This window comes from Camarhynchus parvulus, chromosome 10, assembly GCF_901933205.1.
Source record: "Camarhynchus parvulus chromosome 10, STF_HiC, whole genome shotgun sequence".
Lineage (NCBI taxonomy): Eukaryota > Metazoa > Chordata > Aves > Passeriformes > Thraupidae > Camarhynchus > Camarhynchus parvulus.
In genome coordinates this window covers 14,379,198-14,397,172 of record NC_044580.1, presented here as the reverse complement: position 1 = coordinate 14,397,172, position 17,975 = coordinate 14,379,198, and the positions used below count along the sequence as shown (strand labels likewise).

The 17,975-nt window shown below is 49.3% G+C and overlaps 1 protein-coding gene across 2 annotated transcripts in view; it reads right to left on the bottom strand.

Moving 5' to 3' along the window:
- Positions 1-618: 618 nt before the first annotated feature.
- The window catches only part of ST8SIA2 (ST8 alpha-N-acetyl-neuraminide alpha-2,8-sialyltransferase 2), a 32,290-nt gene continuing 14,933 nt past the window's right edge, over positions 619-17,975 (bottom strand). For both annotated transcript variants that reach the window (XM_030955370.1, XM_030955371.1), the window contains 4 exons: positions 17,107-17,235; positions 16,333-16,590; positions 13,110-13,403; positions 619-3,011 (listed from right to left, as the gene is read on the bottom strand). In XM_030955370.1, coding sequence (XP_030811230.1) covers positions 2,726-3,011; positions 13,110-13,403; positions 16,333-16,590; positions 17,107-17,235 — 967 coding nt within the window. In that variant the 3' untranslated portion in view covers positions 619-2,725. The remainder of the gene's footprint in view (positions 3,012-13,109; positions 13,404-16,332; positions 16,591-17,106; positions 17,236-17,975) is intronic.

Sequence of the window (17,975 nt, the reverse complement as noted above, 5' to 3'; positions counted from 1 at the left end):
ATGACACAAAACACTGAAGCAAGGGGAAATTGTTAGTTGTTTTTTGTGCATATAAACACAGCAGAGACCAGCCTGCATGGCAGCAAGGTGAAATGGGAGCTCAGCCAGGGATTTCAATAGCTGCAGGGTCTTGCTCATGGTTTAATGCATTTTTACAACGGGGGTGGAACAGGACCCATTCTGGGAATAGAAACATCACCAGCAATTCCATCCCCCTGAATAATTTGCTTATAACTTACCCGTGCTTTGATGCAGCAGCTGCTTCAAGAGCGCCAGAAAGGAAAAATCCCTTCTCCCATCCCCTTTTCACCCCCTGGCACACCCTCGTTGTGCTGCTGCAGCTTCAGCTCAAAAATCCCTGTAGGCACAGAGAGGACATCCTGATGGCTCTGGATGCCTCCCTGGCACAGCCCTGACACCCACCCCACGTGGGCAAACAAGCCCAGCCTTCCCCTCTCAGCCCAAGGGGTTCCAGAGTCTCCTGGAATTGATCCCATGGGCACTTCATGGTCTTGGCTCCCCCCCTTGCCCTTCTGTTTGAGGAAAACACAGAATAAAAATAAAACCCCCACACATTCGATGAAAATACAGAATAAAAATAAAACCCCTGCACATTGATTTAATTTCCTCTACTTTTATTTAAAAAGAAGGTTTGCTAACAGCAATCAGTACCACGGCCCAGGCCCCTCAATACAACAGTTGGCTTTAGCAGTCCCTGCAGCTCCAGCCCTGCCCTGTCCCTCCCCCTGTGCTGGGGACAAACCTGGGAATTGTCTGGCTTTAAGAACCACTCCTGAATCGTGGGAAGCTCCCTGGGATTGCAGATTACTTCCATCCTGCAGTTTTACTCCTCCTGTCTCAGCTTAAGCCGAGGTTCACAGCCAGGTTTAGCTTTATTGTGAGACTAAAGTCAAGTAAAAATAATATGCAGGGGAAAAAAAAAAAGGCACCAGGTTAAAAAAAAAAAAAAGACATGAAAGAAACGATTTTCTGGTGCTGGAAAGAAACATCCCCTCAGTGGCAGATTAGCCCACATTTATCCACTATAATGTTGCTTATACCTTAATCTTAGCCATCTTCATCTGACACTAATTAGCAGGCTGGAGGCTCCTATGGGTACAGTAGCTTTTACAGCCCAAAACATGAAAGTGAGCTCTTCTTTTTACCACTTGAAGCACTCAGCTTTTAAAGAGACAATGTCAAGTATTTCAGCCCCAAACTGTACACTTTTTAACTTAAAAAACACAGTAGCAGGAGGAGGCCCAAAGGTGATGATAGCCAGCCATGGCAGCAGTGGAGTGCATGCCTGAGGTCTGCCTGTGCAGTGTTATTTACTCTCCCACAAATTAAACCCAAACAGCCCTCGCTGAACCCTGGACTCACCTGCATTCTGGCACTGAGTGCTAATTAGGAGACAAACAGAATAGGCCACAGAGGCAGAAAATGAAACAGAATCATCAGATCAATCTAGTTGCTTCCTTCAAAATGCCCGAAAATCAGAGAAAAAGCAAATGTGGTTATAAAAAATTCTTTATATTTTGGGTTCTGTCTGGCAGGAAAAAAAAAAGGAAGAATTATTTCTATGATGTTCATCACTAGGCAAGCATCCCATCAAGATCCATCTGACATCCTATTTAACTGTTGGGAGTGAGAGATAATTAGGGCTTGAAAGGAATGACAGAGTGGGACTCCAGGAATTCAGCACTGTGTGCTGGCTCTTCAGGGAGAAACTGAAAATAAATTATTTAGACTTGAAAAAGTCCCTTGAAGTCCTGTGGTCTTTCAGCTTGGCTGGGTCTAGGCCTATCATCCACATTTTGGCAGTTTTTGGAGGAGGAAAGAAGGCAGGCTGCTTAGAGGGAACAGCTGGGAATTTGAGGAATTAGAGCTGGATATACTTATGGTTTTCACAAGCCCTGACAGATGCTGGGTGTCCTTGTGACACAGTGAGACTGCTCAATACTAATGGCGCTGCTTTGTGGCAGCAAAGCTCCTTCCTGTGACATTCCAGCATCTCTGCTCCTCGGAAGAGAAATATTCAATATTCAGCAGAAACATTCAGCATCCTCCTCACCATCCCCCTGCCCAGCGCCTCTCTGGAGCCCCTCACACGTGTGAGTGCCACTGGGATCTGCTCCCTGCCACCTCCTGCAGCCCCAGAGGCTTCCCCTGCTCCCAAGGCTGTGCCCACCCTGTGTTTGGATGGATCTGGCCACTGTTCCCTGTGGAGCAGGACCCGGCTCCCGCTCGGTGCCACGGGACCCTGGGCTGTGAGAGCCACCAACAAACCTTCCCTGCCCACCCCCTCCCACCCCACGAGCACGGGGCCAAGGGTGCACCTCGCTGCCCTTGGCCAAACAAACTAACTACCAACCTGGCACCAGTCACGACAAACGGCTCACGGTTACCATCCCCAACACACCCGCAGAAACCAAGGCCACCTCCGCACCTCTCCCGTGGAAGGCAAACACCCTTCGAGTGCAGCAAGCCCCACAGCAAAGGGGGTCTTGCCCAGGCCAGTCCTGTGAGACACCCCTGCATCTCTCCTGCCCCTCCCTTGGTGAACACCGAACAGTTATAACACTCAGGTCAATATATATAGGTACCACGTAGATATATTTGTGTCGCCTTAACGAAGATGACCAACCCCGCCAGGCACCACTCGTCCTCTCTGCCCCCTTCCCTCCCTTCCTGTGGCTGTGCAGGAACGTGCCTGGGGACCAGCCTACGTGGCCCCATCACACTCCCCCACAGTCAGCTTCAAGGCTCCTTGCTGGTGCAGCGTCTTTAAGGCTTTGAACTCCAGGGGCATGGTGTGCGGGCTGGCCTGCGAGGTGTAGCCGTACTTGAGGCTGTCGTAGTAGTGGTACTTGACTGGGTTCTGGTTCTGGTCCAGGGGGAAGGGCCAGAAGCCATAGAGATAGATCTGGTTGCAGAAGCGGGTGGCCAGGGTGTACATGAGGAGGCCGGTGGTGGGGCGCTTGATGTGCACCTTGTTGGTCAGCCAGTACCTGCAAAGGGACACGGAGCCTGTTATTCACACAGCACACCCTGCTCTGCACCTTCTCCCTCTCCAGCCCCTCGCTGAGGTGTATTGGTGATGCAAAGTGACAGGATTCTGACTGGCAGGGCTCTTCATGCCAAGGAAAAGCCTCTCCAGGGACTGCATGCTCCTGCTCTCTGCCTGCTGGCTACATCTCACTTGTTGCTATGGCACTGAAGCATCTCGTGCCTCGACAATCCTTTATGAAAAACAAATTGCTTGCAACAGTGGCCCTCGGTACTTCAGCCTACAATTATCTTCCAATCAACCTTGGAGATCAATACCACAGACCAAAGCATCCACATGTCAAGTAGACTCCAACAACTCCTCGAAGCAGACACAGTCAAACACATGCTGATGGCTTTCATTGATGAATGGAGATTTTACTCTGACAGCAAACACGACAGGGCTAGAAAAACATCTGCCTTGGAACAAAGGGTCACCAGGCTGAAAGAGCTAAAATGCACTGCTGAGTTCCCATTACACCCAGCCACTGCTGCTGTGATCCTGGACCAAAATTCATCACCACACTCGGCAGCACGAGTCCATCAGACACACAATATGGCACACTGCAACAGAAAATGTGAGATATGGAGGTCAGCTGTGCTCACTGCTGGGAAACACGTTAGTTTATATGAGGGATGGCAAAAAGAACAGGGGAAGCATGCAGGGATGTAGTGATGCAGCAGCAGAAATGGTATCAGCTGTGGTATTTTGGGCTGCTGATAAAAATTATTGCAGAATCAACATCCTGTAAGATGATGTTTCCAGCGCCCTGTATTTATTGCAAAAGCAACTTATCTGGTTCGCCCAGGAAAACACTGTCAAGAGGAGCAAAATAAGAAAGCAAAAGGTTTGGGGAGGTAGAAAATATCCCCATCAGGCACAGTCCCTCCTCCCCCAGCATGTCTGATGCCAGAGCAGGCAGGGCTGGTGCAGGCGGCACATCCTGCTGTGCCAAAGCCTCTCTGGATTATTTTTAAAGGCGAGTGACTGGCAGCACCTTGGACAAAAGGCACGAGGAAGCAGAGCAGAGCACGTGCCACTTCTGTGCCCTCTCCAGATGTCTGGGATCCTGAGGCAGGTCCTGCAGTGGCAGTGGAGCCCCAGGAAGTGCCTTGCTCCTCATTTGCACTTTCTGCTGGGCTCCTGAGGGTCTGGTGCTCAGACAGCAGGAACCCTTGGGAGAGCTGAGCCTTAATCCTGCAAATTAGCTTTTCAAGAAAGCCATTAAAATTTAGCAACCGAGGCACAAAACGTGCTTGCTTGTTCTCAGCCAGATAAGAGAAAAAATTGACTTTTCTGGTGAATCAAATTCTGGAAGCAGAGTGACCTCCTCAGCATATGCAGGAAGGGCACAGAGACAAGTTTTTTGGGGTGGCACATCCATGGGTGTTCAAGCAAAGGATGAATATGATGTTTTGGGAGGGAGATCTTTGCCTGGCTCATGCTGGCATCCAGCACAAAAACAGAGCAAGGAACTGGGGAAAAGCAGTATAATCAGCATTTCCTGTGCTTGCCCAGCCATGGGGCTGTGCTGGGGGGAGCCAGCAGAGCTCACTGCAGTGCCACAGCCACCTGCTCCCACAGGTAGCCATAAAGCAGCCTCCTTGATGAGTTTATGGGTAAGCACATTAGCCCCCCAGTGTGCAGAGGGAAATGGGAGATTATCACAACCATTTAACACTGTGAGTTAGGGTCTCCTCATGCAGCAGGGAAGCCACCTGGGAAGAACTGTCAAGTCGTATTAACCAGCTGGCTTTGAGGGAGGACAACTGTCTGGGTTTGTCCTGCAGCTGCTTTAGCCTCAAAACTCTCCTTTCTATCAATTTACCAGCTGGAGTACACAGAAAAATACTGGTGACTTTTTGCCCTCCCAAAATACTGACTTTTGTGTTTTGTTGAGAGGCTCTATGAACATCCAAGGGTCCTGACAGCAAGATGAAGTGATTCTTGTACAGAGGCACAGGCCATGCATGTGACCACCAGTTTCATGCATATTAACAAGGAGAAAAATGACCTGGGTCAGGCACTGAAGCACCCTATAGACACATGCTGACCTCTGCAGCCCAGCACACACAAAAAACCCTACCAATCCCAACAAGTGTGCACAAACCACCACCCAAAACCAGCCCTAACACAACCAGCCCAGGGTATCCACCCCACCAAAGGCAGCTAGTGAGCACTCACTTGATAATAGTGGGTGTTGACAATAGGGGTAGGGAACACTCACAAGATATTTTTTTAATAATGAAAATCAAAACCTGTCTCTTTTGTCTGTGTCTCCCTTTGTTGCGGGCAGGGCATTGCAAAAACCCCACTCACGCAGCGTTATAAATTCTCAGTGCAGCTTTGAGAGGGGGTGAGGGACTCCAGGCTGTCCCAAACCACCCACAGGGATGACATAACATAACACATCATGCCCAATCCATAAAACAGGCCATGCCACTGCTCCTGCAATTTGTTTCCTGCACAGTGAAGGTGGGAAATCCTCTGCTGAGGTCTGGGAAATACTTTTTAATGACTGGTTTGTGATGGGAAATATGCAACACCTTCCTCTTATCACTCCCACCACTGTCCAGCTGAGACAGCAGCCACAACCCTGGTGCAGGAGAGAACAGCTGGGGATGGAAATAAAACCTAATTAATTCTGTAAATCCAAATGAGGTTGTCTGGGCGCACATGGGATGCTGTGTCAACAGCACACCTTTAATATGTGAGGTCCAGGATTTTAATTAGGAGGAAAGATAATCTTGAAGCAGGCAGTAATTATTTTTCAAACTGGCTACACCAATCACCATAACTATTAACTGCAACATTTTATGGAAAGAGACAGCAATTAAAAGAGAAGAGCAAAGAGCAGTCCTGAAACCCAATCCCTCTGCTCTAAGAGCTGTTCTCCCAGTGAGGAGCTGGTGTAAATAAACCCTCAGGGGTGGATGCAGCTCCTGAGATTGGCAGGAGCCTGAGCAGGATCGGAACAGGAACCAGGATTCTGTCAGGGAAACATTGCCTGAGACAGCTCTGGTTTCAGATCATGGTGGTGACAGATGGAAAGTGCCATCAGATCTTCAAGGCCATCTTCTCTAAGGAGGCAGCCTAGACACAAGCCCTGACACCTTCTTGAACTGAGACTTAAGAAGAGCAGCTCAGAGAGTCTCATCCTACAGCTGGGGGATGGTTCTGGCTGCTCCTCATCTCCTAATCCTCCACTGGAGATGATCAGAAGGTTCCTAAGGCAGAACCTCTGCCAGGTGCCTTTTCTCAGGGAAAGAAACTGCTGTGCTGGGACCTCAAAGCCCAGTGGGAATCCTGCAGGAGACAACACTTTGACACTGTCCTAGAATGCCACACGAGCCAGGGAAGGTGGCACCTCCCCACTGCACACCTGGAGCACCTGCCCCACCACACTGAGAGTGCTCAGCCTCCCTGAATCTGAGGAGAAGAGCCTGGCCTGGATCTGGGCTGCAATGCAGAACTCCTCCCTGCAGGCAGCACTCATGCTAGAGAGGGCAGGGGTCTGCTCTCTGCTCACCAACCTGACATGCCTGAGAAAAACCTAAACCTCCTGGTAAGGGTTAACCCACAGGATAAACTTAACAGCAAATCCATTGCCCTTTTGAAATGAATAAAAGACATAGGTCAATGAAGAAATCAAATTCCAGCAGTTATCAGCCGCATTATTTCATGACACAAATCAGAATAGCTGAAATAATGGAACTTCGGACTCTTTTAAAGAAGCTAACTCATGAAAGGGTGATATAAACACAAGCTGTTGTGGAGGTGCTGGTCCTTGAGTGGCAGCAGTGTTTTATCAGTCTGCCACACACACCCTGCTCCAGTAACACCCAGGAAAACCAGGCACAGATAACCAGAGTGAGTGCCCTGACTGAGGCTGGCGCAGGGGGGACAGGAGCTGCTGGTGCTGCCAGGGGACAGAACCCAGGGCTGGGTGGATGGAGATGAAGTGCTGGAGCCCAGGGAGCAGCTGATATCCCCCATTCAGATTTTCCAGCCCTTTTTCTGTCCAGGTATTGAGTTTCCTCTGTCACCTCCACCAGAACAGCCAAGAGCCACGAGCAGTGATGAGAGCTGTGCTGGACAAGCACGAATGGGCATGTCCCCATCCAGATGCTAACACTGACTCCAAAAACTGCATCTGGTGTCAGCTGGGCTTTATCCACAGGCTGGACAAAGCCCAAACACCAAACCCAGCCTCCTTGTCTAGACTGGGTCCAGACCATGTAGCCTGGTTCTGCCTTTGGTGACTTGGCACAAGAAAATTAGCTCTGAGCCACAGATAAAAAACTCTCCTCTCCTCCAGATCTTGAGCTGTGATGTTTTTTCAAACACATATGGTACTCAACACCCTCAAGTTAAAGCTTTTCTAAACAGACAAAAAAGAAAAATAATTGAGAATAACCTTCTTTCTTTCACCTTTCCTTTCTACGCCACTTCGCTTCTTTTGAAAAAGAAAAGACTGAACCTTCCAGATTAACAAATTGACTCTCTTGGGCCCCCAGTGCAGACACACCACAGCTCGGGTTCAAGGTGCCTCAAGTGCAGGAGAGGAGAGGATAATAGCTCACACAAGGACTTTTTCTGCAGGATTTCCACTGATCTAACCCACACAAGGCTTTATGGGTGTCCACAGCTCCCCCTCACACCCCACTCCACTCACACACTTGTCAATGGCTGTTTTCTTTCCCTACACCCTTTGAACATCTTTTTGCCTTATGGGAGTGCAGGACCACAGCCCTTAAACCCTTTGTTTAATGTTTAGGGGAAGGGTTTAAGGCACAAGAGCCCAGGGCAGGTATTTCAGAGGAGCCCCTGTGAGCATGGAACTCCATCAGGGAGGAAAGGATGAAGGAGCTGCTTTGGAAAACCCACAAGTGATTGATGCTGGCCCGACACTGCTGGACACAGCAGAACCAACCCTGAGACACAGGGTGAGAAAAACAGAGCTGGGAGGGCTCTGAAAGGGAAAAGCAGGAGCTTGGTGATGTGTTAGAGAAAAGCAGAGGCTGTGGAGGGATGCAGTGGAAGGAACAGGTCAGAACCATCTGCACACCTGTCCTGGGTGAGGCAAAGGGGGCTGGAATGGAGGTGGCATGATGGGGACACGAGGAGAGGAGGGAGCAGGCGTGGGTTTCCACCAGGAGGGCTCCCAGGACGGCTGATGGATGGCAAAGGCAGCCCTGGAACCCTGCAAAGGTGAGGGCTCAGCCCCTGCTTGGGTGTGAGGGGCCAGGCAGACACCCAAGGCAAAGAGGAATGCACCCTGTGGCTGTGAGGATGCAGCTCTGAGTGCATGATTGTCCTGAAGAGCACACAACAGCTGTCACAGCTGCTTGGGTTTAAACCTAATGGGAGACCAAGCCAAGGAGCTGGAAGGTTTATTGATTTTTAATTTTTTTTTTCCTCTCAAGAAGCCCTTAACAAAATCTTATGGGACTGGAATTGGTTACTGCCAAGAGCCCCTTGTGATGGACACAGGGAGAAATGCTAGAGCAGATCAGACAAAGTGAAATGTGTCCCTGAATTCCCTGCAAGCAGTGACAGACAAACCTCCCAGCACAATTATTTTCCCTCTCTGCCTGCATTCCATGTTATTTCTCTAATGAAAGCTGCATTGCAATGGGGATTACAAGGATTTTTGGAGACACTAACAGGCAACTTGTAAGGGGTTTGCTTGCTCCCCTCGCCAGAGGAATTGCTCAGGGGACATTTTATGGAACCACTGCAAAGTAAGGATGCACACACCCTGAAACACAGGGGTGGCTCCCTGCCACCAAACTGCTCCCTCTCCAGCCCTGGGGGTGACCTGGCTCCTTTCTGGGCTCCTGGAATGCTGAAGGCTCTCTCCCCTCCTGGTGAGAGCTGAACCGTGTGAGAAAAGCTGCCACTATCAGCAAACATTTAAAGCACCCTCACAGCTTGAAAGGTGATGTCTCAAATGATGCTGTTAAGGACAACAAAACCAAATGCTTTTACTTATCTCGGCAATGCACCCTCTACAAATGCCTCAAAATGCACTGAAAATTATAGGAAAAAGGCTCAATTGCCACTTGAAATGAGTTTTGGTTTGAGGGAAAGCAGAGCAGGACAATAAATACTGTGGTTCAAGGAGAAGTCAAGGGCTCACAAATGTATCTTGCTGGTAGTGGAGAAAGAAAAGGCAACACTTTTGTGGCCAAATTGAAGTTGGCTGAGATGTCAGCCTTTGTAGAAAGTGCTATTCCTTGGGAAAAAAAAAATATAAAGGGGTGCCTTGGCTGAAAAACTTCCCCCATTTCTCATTTCTTTGTGAGTTCCTAATCAACTCGAGGTAGATGATAAAAGGTAGTTTTATCCAAAAAGGGAGAAGATGGGACCTCTCTGCAAGAGCAGCCCACTGCAGCACAGAGGGATATGCTGAGGGGCTTTGTGGGTTATTCATTCTTTGCTGCACACCACATGCCACAAAATGTCTTTGTTTCACCAATCTCAGGTCTGTCAAATAAAAACACAGTGCCATGAACCAGCACAGAGAGAGCTGCAGAGACAGAGGATGTTGGAGACCATGCCCTTCATAAGCAAAAACATGGGATGATCACAGGAACTGGACAGTGACACAGAAGATGGATAAGCAAACTCCTGGTGATTCTGGTCCTGAGGAAGGACTCCTTCACCCCAAACCACATCACATCAATTACCCTGAGCAGATGGTCAAGACAGCCCCATTGGTACCTGAGAGATCTCCTACACAGCCCCAAGAGCATCACCCACCTCCCTCAGCCGTGCCCAGTTCATTCCGCTCTGCCTGCACCACTCTCAAATCCACCCCAGTCCAAACCTGCACCAAGGAAAGGGTTAACACTGACTCAGAACAGCACAGCCCTTCACCCCCAGCCCAGGGTGAGCCCTCTGGGAGCTCCTGGGTCAGTGCTGAAGTGCTCCCATCAGCTCTGCCTTTCTGAGGGGGCTGCACCTCTCATTAGACTAATTGCTAATCAGTAGGCATCCTTGTTTTGCTGCTGACCTTCGTGAGAGCAGCAGGGCAGGTCAGGCAGCAGCTCCCGTGGCTTGGAGGGCAATCCCTGACGAGGATCAGCATGGCCTCGTGTGGCTATAATTGAATTAGCGCTGCCCCTGTGCTGCCAGGAGGCACCTGGCACTGCCCCAGCACGGTGACCAGCCCAGGGCACGGCAGGCAGGGCTTGGCTGCATCTCCAACCTGGACCCTGGGGGCTGCCACCAGCACCAGCCACTGTCCAGCTGCCACCCCCAGCACTCCCAGCGCCCTCCAGGTGCCTGCTGCCCTCACTGGCTGCACCTCTGAGCCCCTGGAGGGTCCGAGAAGCCAAAAACCTCGATTCCTTGCATGGGAGCCCAGTGGAGTTATACTAAAAGAAGGAAGGAAGGATTCTAGGAAGGTTTCCAGGAAGGATTCCAGGATTCCAGGAAGGATTCCAGGATTCCAGGAAGGATTCCAGGAAGGAAGGAAGGAAGGATTCCAGGAAAGAAGGAAGGATTCCAGGAAGGATTCCAGGAAGGAAGGAAGGATTCCAGGAAAGAAGGAAGGATTCCAGGAAGGATTCCAGGAAGAATTCCAGGAAGGAAGGAAGGATTCCAGGAAGGAAGGAAGGATTCCAGGAAGGATTCCAGGAAGAATTCCAGGAAGGAAGGAAGGATTCCAGGAAGGATTCCAGGAAGGAAGGAAGGATTCCAGGAAAGAAGGAAGGATTCCAGGAAGGAATCCAGGAAGGATGGATTCCAGGGAGGATTCCAGGAAGGAAGGAAGGATTCCAGGATTCCAGGCAGGAAGGAAGGCACTGCTCCAGGCCATGGCTGCATTGCTCTGTGAGACAGCATTGAGCCCCTGGGCTTCTCCCAAGATCCCTGCACCTCCTCCTGCAGCCAGGCAGCTCCTGCCAGCCACAGGTGGTGGCTCCAACCCTGCTCTGCTGGAGCTGCACAGGGACAGCCAGCGTGCCAGCCAGCCCAGCTGGACCACAGGGACACAGGGAGGCCAGGGAGATGCTGTGAGGTGGAAGATAAGCCCAGCAGCTGAGCTTGTGGAGGCATCCTCCTCTCCCACGGGAAAGGGATGCCTAACCCTTGCCAACTCCTCTGCAAAGCTTCCTATGGGAAGTTTCTGGCGCTGGGAATGGTTGCCAGCACAGGATTAGCAGCCTGTTGATTTAGAGGGCTTATTACAGCAGCTTAATTCTATTTTGACAGATGAAAGTAAGTCAATTATGGCTAGAAATAGCTCTGAATTTGGGTTGTGGGATTTTTTTCCCTTCCTGTCTTCCCCTTCTGTGAGTTGTGGTATCATTTCCTTCCCTTTTTTGCCTCAAAGCCAGTGTTTTCTGTGAGATGCCTCTCTGGCCCAGGGCAGCCTCTAACACTTGGGGCAGGTGTGGTACTTGCTCATTATTGCTGCCTGTGAGGCACATGGCACCACTCCACTCCTCCCAGGCTGCCCTAGAGCCCCTCCTTGGGCTTGCTCCTGGCAGAAATGACCCCAAAACCTGTCCCCTACCCACCCCCAGCACTGACACAACCTGAGCTGGGACAGCAAACACCCAGCAGGGACCAGCTGAGACTCAGAGGTGTGCAGGAGAAGTGCTCAGAGGAATCAAGGGACGTTAATGCTGAGGCTTTTTAGAACTGGGAGCACCAGCAACACAAGGAAATTGCCATCCTGTGAGATTAACGGGGTCTGGTCAGGATCAGAGGACAACTGCTGCCATAAGTCATCTCCAGAAAAAGTCACTGTCTGCCTCAACTCCCTAAATGCCTAAGAATCATGATCTTCCTAGAGAAATAAAGCACAAAAGCAAAAGCCTACCCCATTCCCAAGTCATTTACATGAAAATCTCACCCCTGGGGCTCTCTTTCTTTTATTTTCTCTCTTTTCTCATTCCCACCACAGCTGTGTCTCCTGTACACCCGAAGATCAGGCAGAGAACAGAAAGAGCCTTTCCTTCCCTCAGAGCAAACCCAGTCACCAGCACCTGGCCCTGTTTATGTGACCAGCAGGATCAGACCACGTCACTCCCCTCCCAGCCAGGCTCACACAGGAGCTCCCTGACTCGAGGAGCTGTGTCAGACCTGTGCCACTGAAGCACAAGGTGACAAATCTCATGGCTACCTCAGTGCACACCCATTTCTCCAAGGAAAGCCCTAACTACAGGTTTGGGAGTTATGGTGATGCCCCAGGAAAGCCCTGGAGGTTTGGATATTGCTAAAAGCCCTCACACTCAGAGAGCACAGTGGGGAGCACCTGCTCACAAGTTCCTATCTGTCATTGTCACATTTTCTGAAAAATCCTCTTTGCCCAGGATTCTTCTCCTGGGAAGCTGAGAAGCCTCAGAGAGGGATGAAAACAATAATTATCTGACTGCTTCTCCTGTGTTTTGCTGCTTTGGAATGTGGTTGGAGATTGTTTATCCAACACGTGAATTGTTGCAACTTAATGACCAATCACGGTCCAGCTGTGTTGGGACTCTGGAAGCAGTCAGGAGTTTTTATTAAAAACTTCTGTAAGTATCTTTATTCTTTGGTATGGTTTTAGTATAGCATTCAATAATATAATATAATATGATATGATATAATATGATGTGATATAATATGATATATTATATGATATAATATGATATGATATAATATGATATGATATGACCTTATATTACAGAATGCTATACTAAAACCATACTAAAGAGTAAAGATACTTACAGAAGGTTTTAATAAAAAGTGATGACTGCTTCTAGAGTCCCAGAGTCCATATAATATGATATGATATCATGTCATATCATATCATAATAAATCAGCCTTCTGAGAACATGGAGTCAGATTCTCAACTCCCCCTCCGTCCTGGGGATGTCACAAATACCACACTTATCTAGAGACCATCCACCACCCCATCCTCATGGTCTGCAGAAGGGAACAACTGGTGCTGTTTTCCTGCAGGAAAACAATCTGGGGATGCCTCAAGCCTGGGGATCCCAGCAGCCCAGGGATCCCTCTCCAGTGAGCCCAGAGGATGCTGGCTGGAGCTCGGCAGAGCGGCGCTCACCCTCGGACCGCGTGCAGCAGGCGCAGCGAGGGGTAGGCAGTCCTGACGTTGATGTGGTGCTTCAGGATGAGCTCGTTCACCCACTCCACCCTCTCCTTGCCCCCCTTGGCCATGAAGGCTGGGATCCAGAGGATGCTGCCGTTGAGGCTGTGCAGGCGCTGCAGCAGCTTCTCCCGCCACGTCTCGTTCACCAGGTCCTCGAAGGCGCGCTGGATCACCGAGGGGTTCATGGTCACCAGGTCTGTCTTCATGCCCACGTCCTGGGAGTACTCCTGCACGGGGGCCAGGTTGCACCTGCAAAGGGGAACAGCCAGCAGCTCTGTTTAATGCACTGAGAGAGGGCAGTGATGGGCAGGAACAGGGAGTGGTGCCAAAAGCCAGGGCTGGTGACATTGTGCCCGTTTGCCCGCGGTTTTGGGAGGAAGAGGAGGGAGAATGACTCTCTGCAGTAAATTAGTGATGATGAGCCATCTCCATCTCAGCCACCACCCCTCAGCATGATGGCATGTGCACACATGTCCCCCTGGGACCAGGCTAGTGTCAGCCACAACTGTGGTGTCACCTGGGTGGATTGCAGGGAGCACCAGCTCTTCTGGTGCCCCTAAAAAATAACATCAGCAACAAAGCTCCTGTCTCTGCTCTCATGGCAGGTTTTAGACAAAACAGCCTTTTCCACTCAAGGAAAGCACTTGCCTCTTAATTCCAGCCCTGCTGCGGTAACATTACCCCAAAGGCCTTTTCTCCCCTGGTGAGTCTCTGCAAACATCAGACCTGGTGGCACCATGGTGACACTGACACCAGCAGGAGAGGGATGCCAGGACATGGTCTCCACAGGGTCTGGCTGTCTGGAGCCTGTGACCCTCAAAAAACACCTTTTTCTGCAGTGTTCATTGGTGCCTCCTCTCAGATTGTACATGTGGGCATGGGCCATGTATCTTGAGCCACAGCAGTGCGAGGGCTGAGGGCCTGTGGGACAAACTCCCAGCAAATCACCCTGGTTATAGAGTGGTTTCCTACAGCTCCTTCAGGGGGGTCACCTGTGTCTGTGCCATGCCCATGGCACAGGGCAAATGGCACCGGGAACCAGCTGATGGGGAGATGCAGAGAGATGCTCCCCCAACCCCCTAAAAACCAGAGGCTACCCATGCTTGCACACTGAGTGCTCTGCTGTGGTGTTTGACAGTGAATTACAGTATTTAACAAGCAGGAATTGCATCCTAAGCTTCTGCCTTGATAATCAGATATTATTACTGTTTTCTCTACTTACAGCTGGGGAAAATAAGGGAAAATTCAGCTACTGGCACGGGGGCCTTTTGATTGACTCACTTCAGGAGTGAATTCAGTAAAAATAAACATTGGACCTGTTTCCTGGACACAGACCCAATCACTGGTCACTGCCAACCCCGCTGAAAAGGCTGCCTGGATGGAGCAAACCTTCCTCAGGAAGATGCAGGCTCCAGCAGTGGCTCAGACAACCTACAGTGGGAAGTGTGTCTGTGCCAGACCTGCACCAGCACATGGCTGGGGAGAAGCTGCTCAAAATCCCCATCCTCACATCCAGAAAAGCTTTTCTCCAGCAATTTTGCTGCCTGACATGAGTGCCCCTCGCTGAACTTTGCCAGAACCACAGTAAGCAGTTTTTCCCTCTGCTCACTCGTGTTCCAGTTGAGGATGATGCTCTATCCCCCGTGGGCAGGCTGGAGCTGCCAGCAGCCAGGCAGCTGGAGCAGCCGGGCTTGAGAGGGGGACAGAGGTGACATTATCCTCATTGCCACGTCACACCAGCACCGCCTCTGTGAGCTGCTGATGGATTGGGCTGTCCTTGTAATAGACTCACCAGAAAACAAATGTCTGCATGTACATAAATCATCTGTGGATTCCACAGCCTCTCAGCTAACAGGGGCATCAGGTTGGGAGGGCAGGAGCTCCTCCTCTCCACTTCAGACACCTCCAGAAGTGAATTTGGTGTGTCCCAGCAGGGCTCAGGACGTGCTGCTGCAGGTCCCTGGGGCAGTGCAGCACTGGGGACAGAGGGGACACAGGGCACTGTCACACCTGGGCATGTGGTGCCAGGGCATTGTGTGGTGCACGCTTGTGCTCAAGGGCAGAAATGAATCAGGTTTGTGAGGGCCCAGGATGGGGTTTGTTTGCAAGAGGACAAACCTGAGAGAAGAGGTTGTTGAGGGGGTAAATGGTGCACCATGAGAAAAGACAAGGTGCACTTACAAGAACACATGGGAAGCACTTGGAGATGCATGCAAGGGTTTCCAGCAGAACTCTGAGTGCATGTGGGGCTGTGAGGCCGTGCTGCCCCAGCTGACCTGGACTCCAGCCCCCTGCACTGCTCCCAAAGCCCCTCTGTGTCACCATCACATTCTCTGAAAAATCTCTTTGCCAGGATTTCTTCTCCTGGGAAGGTGAGAAGCCTCAGAGAGAAATGAAAACAACAATTATCTGGTTGCTTCTCCTGTTTTGCTGCTTTGGAATGTGGCTGGAGATTGTTTATCCAACAGGTGGCTGCTTGATTGGTTTCATGTGAATTCTTTTTACTTAATGACCAATCATTGTCCAGCTGTGTCTGGACTGTGGAAGCAGTCAGGAGTTTTAATTAGTATCTTGTCAAGCCTTCTGTAAGTGTCCTTTGTCTATTCTTTAGTATAGTTTTGGTATAGTATAGTTTTAGTACAGTATTCTATAATGTAATGTAATATAATATAATATAATGTAATATAATATAATATAATATAATATAATATAATATAATATAATGTAATATAATGTAATATAATATAATGTAATATAATGTAATATAATATAATGTAATATAATGTAATATGTGATATAATTAATATTATATAATATGATATAATAATAGAAATATAGAAATAATATATAATATAATAATATGAATATAGCAATATAACTGATTATTTAATTATTAGATTAGTTAATTATTATAAGTATAATTACTGATTATAAATAATAGATTTAAGAATATAATATAAATATAATATAAATATAATATATAGTAAAGAAATAAATACATAAATAATATGTAAAAATAAAATAAAATAAAATAAAATAAAATAAAATAAAATAAAATAAATAATATGTAAAAATAAATTAGCCTTCTCAGAACATGGAGTCAGATTCATTTCCTTCCTGCCACGGGGGACCCCACAAACTCCACAGCCCTGTGCTTTTGGAGCAGTGCCCTCCCTACCTTATGACGAAGCTGTGAGCGTCGATCTCGGGCCCGCAGCCACTGCTGAGCAGCACCCCCGAGTTGCCCACGATGGCACAGCTGGGGAACTGCTTGCCCTTGAGGGGAGAGGTGCGGGGCAGCAGCTCGTACAGGTTCTGGGACACGTTCATGGTGCTGTCCCTGTCAAAGACGTAGTGGATGATGTCCCCCGGCTTCAGCGTCCCCTTCAGCACTGAAATGTCCTTCTCGGCATCCAGGAACTTCAAGATCTGTTTTCTGAGCACAGGGAAGAAAAGAGCCTTGTCAGGTGAGGCGCAGAGATAGGCTGGGTCAGGTGTGAGATGAGCTCTTGCCTCCTGGCTGCCCTCACTCTCTGGCCAGTCCATCTGACCATGCTCTCCAGGCACAGCTCACTAAAGGATATCTCCATCTCAATGCCTGCTCCCTCTCCACTCATCCCTGCCCGGGGCAGGCTACCACAGTCAGCCCACCATTAGTGAGGGTCCCTGAGCTTACTCAGGGTCTCCTTCTCCCTGTGACCCATCACCTGCACACACAAATTCCACTTGGCCTGAAAAACAGGGGCTCAAGTGCTCCTTGTTTTGTTGTTGCCAGGCCAGCTGGCTTAGCTGAGAACTTATTTCCAAGCAATCGTTTACAGACATGAAGCCTATCTCAGCAGGAGGTAAGTCTTTTTATTTCTTCCTTGACTTCTTTAGATGATACACAATTTGCCAGCTTGCACTGGAGAGGACCAAATCTGTCTCTTGTCCTACAGGTAATTACCAGTACCTGATCTTCAAAGAGAGTGTCTGGTTGTGTCTCCATTTGGATGAGGCTGGTTTAATGTTGTGCTTAATGCTTTCATTACTTCTGTCAACAACAGCTGGAGATGAGGAGTCATTTATTACTACTTCAGCTCTAGAGAAAAGAAAGTCAGGGAGAGGGAGACAGAATCCGTTAGCATCCCAATGGCACTTCTAATCACCATCTTCAGCTCTGGCTGCTGGAATTCAAACTTCATCAGAAAAGCCAAATTGTAGTTATTAGCTAAACAAGAAGTGAAAGCCTGTTCCTATTCTGCTGCACTCAAGCAGACAGAGATCCTTAAATACCCACTCCCTTCCACGAGCACAGACTGACAGCCAGGCACAGCTCCACAGAAAACACACCACTACACACTGAGCTGCAGGGAGGCATGCACAGAAAAACACACTGTGACAGGCTGGCAGATGGGCACTTGCAGACAAGACACCCCAAAGCCCCCAAAATTCACTCAGAATCTTCCTAGCCAAGGTGGATGCCCTGCTGCCTCATGGTCACACACAAACATCCCAAAGTGGAGCCAGCTCAGCTCCTGGAGAAGATTAAAATCCTCACCAGGGAGGAGCAACCCTCTCTTCACCCAATGGAGAAATTAATTCAGCTGAGCTGCTGAGTGCTGCTTGTGTGACTGGGCTGTGAGCATCCTGTACTACAGAGGGGCTGGCTGGCTCATTGGAAACTTTTTCCCTCTTTAGAATTGTGCACAAGGATTTCAGCACCCATATCACTTTTTCCAGGTCAAGAAATGAGCAGCAGCCAGAGATCACTGGGAGACCCCAGTGTTTAACCCCTGCTCAAAGAAGCAAATCAGCCCCAGCATTTCTGAGACATTAAAA